Below are 11004 nucleotides of genomic sequence, written 5' to 3' on the forward strand. Positions count from 1 at the left end.
TGGGTGAACACTAATTAATCCCTGTGTAACCTAACTCCTCTCTATGTTCTATTTGTGTTTGGTGATGACTGTATATGGAGCATGTGTATACATACTAAAAAATGTGTGTAATTCAGTGTGTGTTAAATCCTTGACTTTTAGACTGCTGTGCAACAACAAGTGACAGTGGAGGTTTATTGGATGAATCAACATTTCAGTGACTTTGCCCTGAGGTTATTTTTGTCTTTCGAACACAAACAACAGCATGAAATGCTATTTTCTTTTTTCTTCTTGTTGATAATGAATTTTGGTCTGTTTCTATTAGAACTTTATCTTATTTGCAAGATCTTCTTGTGATTGTTTTTAGGGTTTCTTGGCTCTTCATTGCCGGCTGAAAAAAAAGTTCTTAATGGTCTTTTCTTTAATAATACTTAGAGATGGCACGATACCACTTTTTTATGTCCGATACCGATACCGATATCATAAATTTGGATATCTGCCGATACCGATATGAATCCGATATAGTGTTTTTTAATCAACAAAACTGTTTTTTAAAATATCTTGCTGCATTTTGCAAGTCTGCAAGTTCATACTCAAGTTTAAAACAACAACTACACTAAAGCTATTCTGTTATACCTGTATACAAAAAAAATATTTCATAGTTCAGCAATACTGATCAATCTAATAAACTTAAACCTACACCATCCTCCCTATTCTGGTATTTTAAAGAGTACTTAGCGTAAATATTAAGCAACCTAACTAATAGGGTTCCAACTCCCAGCAACAACAAAAATAAATAAATAAAAAATAGGGAACCACCCCTCACGCACCACCTCATGATGCTTAATCGACGTAATCAACCTTAATTTGATGCAGTGTGAAAAAAAATGCACAGAAATCAATTATTTTTCAAGAAATATTAAATAGATTCAACATCTTTCTTCAACAAAATTGCAGACTGCACAGATGGTACCTTCCCAAAGGAAAAAGTACTATAGCTTACTAGGGTATATATATTAGACTTAATAGTCACTATATACAGTAATTGACTTCTATTCATTTTACATCAAATTAAAACTTTGTGTGTCAGATAATTATTCATTAAAAGCTAGACATTTTAAATGAGAATAAGAAAGAAAAGTATGTCTTTGTGCCCTCTTTTCCCAGTTAATGCCCTATCGGCCCCCCTGGCTAAACTTTGCTAGATCCGCCCCTGCACAGTTACCAGCGTCAGCTACGTAGAAAAAGATCCTGGTGTAGAAAGTAATATTAAATAAATTCTAACAACAGCTTATCAAGCTTAAACGTGCTGCTGTTGTTCAGCCGCTGGTTTCCTCTTTCTGGTGCAAAGTGGGCCAAAAGCAAAGACGGACTCGCGACAGAAAAGCCGATCAGCTGATCATTTAAGCAGTTTCACGATTGAAGTAGCAGCCGGAGAGCGAGAGGCAGTCGCTCGTTAAGCTTAACGCAGGAATGCTTTACAAACATTCAGAGATGGACTTACACACTTGCTTTACTTCTCTCGGGGATAACTTTGTCGGAGATGAAATGCCAGGTTGCTAGTGAAGCTCCAAATGCTATCCAGACCACCGACAGGTCCCGCATGCCACAGCCGCTCTATCACGTGATGCATACTGCTCCGACATGCTAACGTTCTGAGGTGAGTTACGGCGTGTTGCAAGTTTTGTGAGGTGCTTTCGTGATATTTAATGGATCGGATTACATTTTTTATTTTTCTCCGATATCCGATCCAGTCATTTAGGTCAGTATCGGACCGATACCGATATGTAATATCGGATCGGTCCATCTCTAATAATACTACCAACCAAATAATTATACATGGAGTAGCACAGTAGCACAGTGGTTAGCACTCTTGCCTCACAACAAGAAGGTCCTGAGTTTGACACTATCCAACTGGGGCCTTTCCGTGTGGAGTTTGCATGTTCTCCCCATGTTTGCGTGTCTTCTCTCTGGGTACTCTTCTGCCTACAGTCCAAAGACATGCAATAAATTGGTTTAATTTAGGTGTGAATGAGAGTGTGAATGGCCCTGTAACAGACTGGTGATTTGTACAGGGTGTATAATGCCTCTCACCCTATAGTAACTAGGATAGGGTCCCCCCCCCCCCCACCCCCACCCCCCACAGCCCTGATAGGGATAAGGAGAAGAGGAAGGAAGAAAATAATAATACCACCAAAAATATGCAAACACAGTATATCGTGGGTGTTAGATTTGTATTGTTGATTGTCATTTATGCTTAGAAATATTTACTTATATATGCTTAGAGTTTTGTAATTAGTTGTAGATTGGTAGAGGTTTTGATCCTTGATAGTCTGCAAACTTTGTGTGTATTAGACAGCACTTTGGGAGCATGAGAGGTCATACCGTGTCTTATTGTTTTATGGTAGGATTAACGTAGCTACGTCTGTTCTAGTCTAAGTGCTCTTTGTTTAGATGAACTGCAGGACTTCCTCACCGTGTTATCTAGGATGAACCATCTAGGGTGAGGGGGAGGCTACCCTCTTCCTGACCAAGGATGTTTAACCCTTTGATCAGCCACACACACACACACACACACACACACACACACACACACAGGCAAGGTACTCTTTGTTTGTATGTAGACGTCGTATGTTAATGAACCTATGCATATTCATGTAACCTCAATAAAAGGGCAGTGTTACAGGAGGACGGACGAGACCAACTGGAGTCAAGCGGTTGTCCGGTTCTCTCCCGTGCACGAGTAACATGAAGAACTTTGCCTATTTGTGTCTTGCTTAGCAGTGTAATTATATTGTCTTAACGTTCCAGCGAATAGGTTTATGCTACAAACCTAACATTAATTGGTCCTTCGAGAGCCGGAGCCCTGGAATCGCATTCACCGAGGGGGGGAGAGGCACGCTGAAAGACTGACGTCAGCCAGGAAGTTCCTGTGGATTCGCGGTCTGTCTTTTCTCCTCGATGAATGACGGTCGGCGGGATTCGGGCTGATATTACACTCTAAGCAACGCCAAGTAAGTTTAAAGAGGCCGACTCTATAACCGTGTCGTTGTGCAGTCTCCGCCACTGTGTGAGGCGTTGAGAAGAGGCCGACTCTATAACCGTGTCGTTGTGCAGTCTCCGCCACTGTGTGAGGCGTTGAGAAGAGGCCGACTCTATAACCGTGTCGTTGTGCAGTCTCCGCCACTGTGTGAGGCGTTGAGAAGTTCGCTACTTTGTGTAGCGATACCCGGGTTCCTTGCTACTTTGTGGAGCAAGAGGTTCCTCGCTACTTTGTGTGGCTAGAGGTGAGTTCTCCGCCGCTTTGTGGGGCGTTGAGAAGTTCCGCGGGGTCCAGACTGTGCTGGACGATAGGCCTATTTTGTGTTGTTTTTGTTGTCGTTGTCATTGTTGTCATCGTTGTTGTTGTTGTGTGTGAGTGTGTGCGGAGCAGAACATGTGGTCTGTGACACCGACTGTTGTTGTTATCATGGGTTTCTAAGCAACCAAGAGTGAGTCGGAGGGAGACAGACGTTTGTGCTGGACTTTGCTCCTGGCAGCACAAAGTATTTATGTAAAAAAGAGAGAGAGCGACGGCTCCACAGCTGCGCGGGTTCACGCGAGCGCGGTCACGCGGGTTTCACGCGGACCTGAGCCGTGCGGTTAATCGCAGGCTTAAAAATGGAAGAGATTAAAATGTTAGAAGTTTTCAGAAAACACACCAGCCTTGAAGAGCGTGTGGAGAAGGCCAGCCCACATCAGCAGCTATGCTCTGGTGGGTGGCTGTCCCCCCACCCCTTGCTGACACAAAACGTTAACTCTTCAGCCTGTGTGCCAGACCATAGACGTAATTGAGGTGGATAGTTGTTAAAAGTCATCTACATTACGCTTGTGATTGCTTAAATTCAGTACGATGACATGTGAGGTGAAGTGATATAGGTAAATATTTAAACTAATGAAGTGCATAGAGGCACTTGACCTGTGTGGAAGACTTTCGTCTTATTATGAGCCATTGTTGAGATATAGAGCACATCTGTGAAAACAACTAATATGCTCAACCCTGTATGAAACATCTAAAAGTACATGATGGAGAAGCTGAGTTGAATATGAAAGTGTAAGACTTTGCCGCTGTGGGCAGAGCAACTACTGTGTGATGTTGCGTTGCAGTTTTTTTTTTTTTCTTCTGAGCTGATGAGCAGGCTACACATTATCAGATCGAGAGCTGTCTGAGAACTACTCTAAGAGAGGGAAACAGCGCTATGATAACTGTGATAACTGGAGTGTGCAACGTTTCCATGAGCAGTTTTCCTGCATCTTGACTTGTGTGTAGAGTGTTCATAACATCAGCATCATGTTTTTGATTATTTGTTTGTTGGGTTGAAAAATAGTTAAATAAACTGGTGATCATATTTACGGATCACCATGGCACATATCATCAGCCATGTGATTTATTTTTGCAGATGACAAAGTGAGTGTGAATGTGTCTGACATCACAGTGTTTTTGTGCACTGTGCAAGAGTAATTGCCTTTGATTGTGAGTGACAGCGGTGATTTTGCAGGTCACCAGCTATTGTAAATAAAAAAAATAAAAAAAAAGAGTGAATAAGAGGGAGAATTTATATTGTAGAAAAAAATAATCATAGGAAAAAGGTTTTGTGTTGATCAACCAAAAAAAAACAACTATAATTTCATTTTCTGCTTTTAAGAAAGGACTGTTCACAAAAACACAGAGCGAGAGAGAGAGAGAGAGAGATATGTGTTGATTAAGCAGTGATGATAATAATGAAATGTCTTAGTTGTCACTTTCAGGTGAAAAGCAGACCTGAATCAATTTTCCACATGCAGCGGTCGGAAGAAAGTTATAGTTTAACATCATTGGAAACATGCAGGCCAAGTTTCTGGCTGACTTATTTACAGTGCCATGTGTTTCTCAACCTCACAAGCGAGCTCACTCCTCCCTGAAGATAAGGAATGCAGCTCCATGATAAAGAGACAGCAGCAAGTCCTGAGCACAAAAAGTCCCAGCAAAGCAGCAGCAATGTGGATAAACAGCAGCAGAAGAAAGCAAACCCATCTTCCTGTCTGATTGGATGAATTCCACGGAGGGGCGAGCAAGATGGCGGTGGCAGCATGTTGAAATGCTCAAAAAGGACTGAGTGACTCGGGCAAGCCACATGCAGCTAGCATGCTGGCTAGCGACATGAAAGAAATGGACCCTTCATGATGCGTTCAACGTGCCAGCGCTGTGGTGGGAAAGGCTCCATCATAAACACGCCCTGCGCCCTGCGCCGAGGTTCAGGCCAAGAAGAAGAAGACGATGACTTCCAAGCCCAAGAAGGTCAGCCTCAGCGTGGGCGAGCTGATTGTGAAAGCCGTGGCCGCTTCCAAGGAGCGCAACGGCCTGTCCGTGGCCGCCCTCAAGAAGGCTCTGGCTGCCGGAGGCTACGATGTGGACAAGAACAAGGCCCGTGTCAAGACCGCCATCAAGAGTCTGGTGGCGAAGGGCACTCTGGTGCAGACCAAGGGCACCGGGGCCTCCGGATCCTTCAAGATGAACAGGGTTACTGAGACCAAAGCTAAGACGCCCGCCGCGGCCAAAGCCAAGAAACCGGCAGCAGCTGCTAAGAAGTCGCCCAGGAAGGCAGCAGCAGCAGCACTTCAGCCACTAGCACGAAGTCAACCGCATCAGAGGACAATAGTGAGAGTGGCTGTGACTTCACTGTGCATGTGAAGAAAACGTTTGAGGAGAACTGAACAGTTGGAGTTTGACATTTGCCACCTGTGGAGTAAAATGGCAAGAAGAGACAGTGGGACACAGGACAAAGCTGAAGGAGAACTGCCGGCTGTTGGACTGTTGAAGTGGGAGAGGACAACAGAGTGAGAAGACTAGGTGAGAACACATAGGAATTATTTAATGTGGGAAATCAAAATTTGGGTTAGCAAACCTGGGGAAAAGAAAACTGACTGCTTAAGTTGGAAAATTGAGACGGAGTCTGAAACATTGCGAAAATAGAAACATATACAAAATCACACACACACAAGCAGAACATGCATTAACCCTACTAACAATTCCAAACACAAAATGACTCATGAAGACTCATAGCACATTAGTTAAGAAATGATTAAATAATAGCAGAGAAGTGTGTAGGAAAGGCAGCTTTAAGAACATGCTCTGCTGGAGATGCAGCTCCACAGACATGCATTAGACCTGCCTAATAACACAAACACATGTAATGAAAATTAGCTTGTTATCTTTCATCAGTGTTACAATAGTGTCAATTTAGCAGACACTTGTTATCAAATGCTGAATTTATCCTAAAGAAAAAAAAATTGACTCTCCAAGTTGCAGGACAACAATTTAACTTTTGTGAGAAAAAAGATCCTGGTTTGACCAACCAGTGATCAGACAATAAATTTAGTTGTTAAAATGGTAAATTGGGAGAAGCTTCCTGCTTGATTGAGGCAGCACATGTAATTTACTGTATGAGGGAAATTGTCTTTTGTGATACTATTTTGAACATGCTTTTCTGTCGTCCTGTCAACTTAGTGGGTTAATAGCTGATATGCAAATTAGTTGATTGGTTTTAGATTAATGAAAGGTGACTGAATTCTAGTATGAGTGAATGAGATGTGTTGGAGTTGTTGTGTGTTGAGTAGAGACTCTAAAACACTGAGTTTCCTGCTTTGATGTGCGAGTGAATCCTGTATTTAGATACACAACTCTGAATACGTCAGAACAGACTGTTTTGTGAAGTGCATGACAGCATGTCACATGTTTTATGATGAAGGGAAAAGGAAAATTGAATAAAATAGATCTGTGGCCTAAATGAGTGAAGAGCACAGACCTGGTAATTAAACTCATAGCTAATAAGACATTAGGATTATGTTGTGTGTTGTGCAGCTGATGGTTGATTTGGAGTGAATCTAGCTGATGATTTTTCTTTTGTTGTGAAGTTGAGCCTGCCGATTAGTATGATGGTATGATAAACCATGCTAATGGTATGATTTACCCTCCTGAGATGAGGAGCTTGTGTCATGACTTAACAAGGCCTTTTTATTTTGATACTTTCACAGTGCACTGAAAGTTTTGTTTGATAATCTCTGTTCTTTAAGCAGATCTGCACGTCGGGAATTAAAAGCGCTACACGTCGTCGAGAAAATTGTGCCAAGTGAGTTCTCCACATTTAAATGGACTCTGGAGAAAGCCACTTATTTGGGACAATTATTAAATGACAGTCCCAGTCCAAAAGGATTCAGCGATGTAATCCAAACTAAAGTTCTTCTTTTTCTTTTTGAAATGACGTCATTTTGCTGAGAGTGGAAACTAAATGCGACGATAGGTTCCACTATCAGCAAAGAAAGAAAGAATGAATGCATGAATGAGTGAGTGAAAGGAAAACAAACTGACTGACTGGTAAAAGCTGACAAGACTTTACTGATGTAACACGACTGTGTGAAGTTGACCCCCGCCTGGCAGGGGTGCAGATGAGTCTGTGTGTGCTTCCCTTTACAGGAGCAGAAAGATGACAGCAACACTCGAGGTTGCATGATGATTTAACATTTTAAATGCCATTTTCTGTGTCTGTGAATTTACTATGTGTGCGTCATTCACTAGCTTGTGTGCTCACAGAGATATCTGTGACAAAGTATGCATACGCCTGCGCAAGCGCTAACATTTGCATTTTCGTTTTTACAGCATTACGGTTCTTCATGTGTTTGATCATGTGATTTATAGGAATACTGGCTAATGTTTCTCTACTACGAGATTTCTGGGTTTATGTGTGAAGAAAACTGTAGTTACAGGCATATGTTGATGGAGAAATTAATATAGTTTGAGACATACTGTGATGAGACCAGTGTTACTGTTTCCACAGCGAGTGTTAACTTAATGGTGTTTTATGGCACCTCTAGAATCCGTTGACCTGTGTCTGACCTCCGTCTGACCACAGTCAATGTGTATTGCTAATGTTTGTTTCTTTGAGAATGCTGTAGTAGATTCAGCTGAAGCGGACAAGTGACATGGGTAAAACAAATAAGAGATTACGGTATTTATGGAATAGTTTATTATGGGCTCATTTGCTGGCCACTTTTGAACCCATAATAATAATATATGAGTGGAGTGACTTTGCTTAAGAGAAGTCACTGATTACATTAATGTTAACAGAGTACATGGGATAATCCATGTCTGAGGTGAATTAGGGTAATAGTTGTAGTTACTGATTTGAGAAAACCTGCACATGACACTTGTCTTGCTGATGTTGAATGCTTATTACTCTTATGATACAATTGTTTACAGGTATGAAGTTTGATTTCACTTCCAGATTTTGCTTTCCAGGCCGTGATGGTGTGTATGCAGGCTCCTGGGAGAGCCAGGTGTTAAGCAAACTTAATATGCAACACACGCTAACATCTTTTATTGCAGGGTTACGGAGCTACTCCAGAGGAGATGCCCTGATGTTGCCTGGGACATGATCTAGCTAATCTTTTTCTTTAAGACAGGGATCCAGGTTTGGTGAGTTGACGCATGGGAATGTCCATGCGTCAAGAGGTGGAGTGCAAGGATTAACATTAAACAATGTTTACTATTATTGTTGCAGTGATTTGTGTGATTAGCCGTTTTATTTACAAATATTAAACCTATGCAAGTGGTGCATCCATGTTCAGATGAGGCTTTGATGGCCTATAAGTGAAGTTCACTGAACTAAAGAATGTGGTTTGATGATTGTTGACATGCTCTCCAAATAGAAGTTTTTCTTCTTAGCAAGGAAATACAGGTGCAGCAGTAATCTCCTGAGAAATCTTCAGAGGCCCAGTGAGAAGCGTGAACCATTCCAGGCATAGCCGACAGCCAGGCAGTGGTTGAGGTCAAAGGTCAAGCTGGTTGGGGCCCATCATGAGATCAGACCTTGGAGCCACAGCAAGGACCATGAAACTGCCTGCAAAATAGAGGAGAGGATCGTCCACAAGATGGGAGCTGAGGCCAGGAGAGAGGCTTCAGGAGGATCAGAGATCATCTTCAGCACAGCAGACATCACACAGAGAGCTGTGCTACTGAGCTTCCAGGAGATTTTAAATAAAATGAAAGATTCAATATTGACGCTGAGGAAGACAACTAAGGTGTACGACGTGCTCTGCCTTAAACCTTCAGCAGCGTTGGAACATGAAAACTCGTGGGATGAGGGGAGCGTGCCAAGCTCCATCGACAGCGCAGAAGGAGTTCGGGGATGACATCATGATTCTATGAAAGCACAGGAACCAGAAGCTATGGTGGTGATGACAGCAGTTTCCTATGAACATCACCTAATGCTGTGCCACTATACTGTGCATACGATGACACTCTGAAGGCTGCTGGGATCATAACAGCAGTAAGACAACTGAACCCTGCACCCTTTCCACAGAGGTGTTTCTCTGCAGAGCGTGGACAATTAAGGAGTCATAAATATCCCCCTCACAAGACGAAGGTCTGAAGTCAGGTGATGGGGGCTGGTAAGAGGCCATAAAACTAGAGTGCTGAGAGGTCTGCAGCTTGGAAATAGCTGAGACCCATGTTGACGAACAACAAAACCAACTGGTATGTTTGAAAGTCTATTCTACATACATTTGGACTCTGGTCCTATGGACAGTGATGGAAACAACTGGAAGAGACATTCATGACGCCCTGCAGAGCTTAAACCACTCTGCAGAGAGACATGTGATGTGCACACCCGGAGGAAGCACCACCAAGCTGAGATGTTTTTGAAAATGTTACTTTTTTAGTTTCACTATTAAATTAACAATTTCTTTGGTTGCTCGTAAGATGTAGTTTGCCATGAGATGAGCTCAATGAATGGGGTAACTGCTAATACATTTATTAAACTGTGTACCTTTTCAGTAATTTAGGGTGATTTGACATATGCTGAGTATAAAAAGGTTTGCATTGAAACTGTCAGACATGAGGTATTCATACCTGGGAACTTTTTAAGCATAAAGGTCAAAAAGGGGGGAAATGTTAGATTTGTATTGTTGATTGTCATTTATGCTTAGAAATATTTACTTATATATGCTTAGAGTTTTGTAATTAGTTGTAGATTGGTAGAGGTTTTGATCCTTGATAGTCTGCAAACTTTGTGTGTATTAGACAGCACTTTGGGAGCATGAGAGGTCATACCGTGTCTTATTGTTTTATGGTAGGATTAACGTAGCTACGTCTGTTCTAGTCTAAGTGCTCTTTGTTTAGATGAACTGCAGGACTTCCTCACCGTGTTATCTAGGATGAACCATCTAGGGTGAGGGGGAGGCTACCCTCTTCCTGACCAAGGATGTTTAACCCTTTGATCAGCAACACACACACACACACACACACACACACACACACACACACACACACACACACACACACACACACACACACACACAGGCAAGGTACTCTTTGTTTGTATGTAGACGTCGTATGTTAATGAACCTATGCATATTCATGTAACCTCAATAAAAGGGCAGTGTTACAGGAGGACGGACGAGACCAACTGGAGTCAAGCGGTTGTCCGGTTCTCTCCCGTGCACGAGTAACATGAAGAACTTTGCCTATTTGTGTCTTGCTTAGCAGTGTAATTATATTGTCTTAACGTTCCAGCGAATAGGTTTATGCTACAAACCTAACAGTGGGTGTGAAATTGAAATCAAATCTTACATATTACTTAAAACCAGTACTTTATCTTCAAATATATTTCTAGTTTCTAACAGCAGGTACCAGCAGAGTAAGCAATGGAGCCCAGACATCCTACTCCCCAGTGGCTGACTACAGCTTGTTGAAGCGCTCTCAAGCCAGATGGGATATGTTGTGTTGTATTTGTGCCAGGCTCTCCTCTCATTTGAACATGCCAAGAGTGTCTCTACGGGGAGACAGTCACAGTTTATCGCGGCTTTCAAGCAGCGTCCCCCGCCAGATGATCAAATTGACCATGATGATACAACAGAAAAGTTTGTCTTTGATGAACTGCTTTGTGCTCAGACATGGCTGTGTACGGCCATTACTTGCACAGAAATCCAAACCAAAACCTCACTTGGCTT

General features: G+C 42.3%; 1 protein-coding gene across 1 annotated transcript; it reads left to right on the forward strand.

The window, feature by feature from the left end:
• The first annotated feature begins 2186 nt into the window (after positions 1 to 2186).
• LOC308396557 (histone H1-like) lies at positions 2187 to 10512 on the forward strand. The gene is made up of 2 exons (XM_080881959.1): positions 2187 to 3007; positions 3128 to 10512. Exon 2 carries the CDS (start codon positions 5276 to 5278, stop codon positions 5687 to 5689), a length of 414 nt encoding a protein of 137 aa, XP_080738085.1. The 5' UTR covers positions 2187 to 3007; positions 3128 to 5275; the 3' UTR covers positions 5690 to 10512.
• Positions 10513 to 11004: the final 492 nt, after the last annotated feature.

This window comes from Rhamphochromis sp. 'chilingali', assembly GCF_963969265.1.
Source record: "Rhamphochromis sp. 'chilingali' genome assembly, chromosome: 5".
NCBI lineage: Eukaryota > Metazoa > Chordata > Actinopteri > Cichliformes > Cichlidae > Rhamphochromis > Rhamphochromis sp. 'chilingali'.

Bases quoted from the DNA above. Each gene is read 5' to 3' on its own strand.
- LOC308396557 (XM_080881959.1), top strand. From the start codon at position 5,276: ATGACTTCCAAGCCCAAGAAGGTCAGCCTCAGCGTGGGCGAGCTGATT.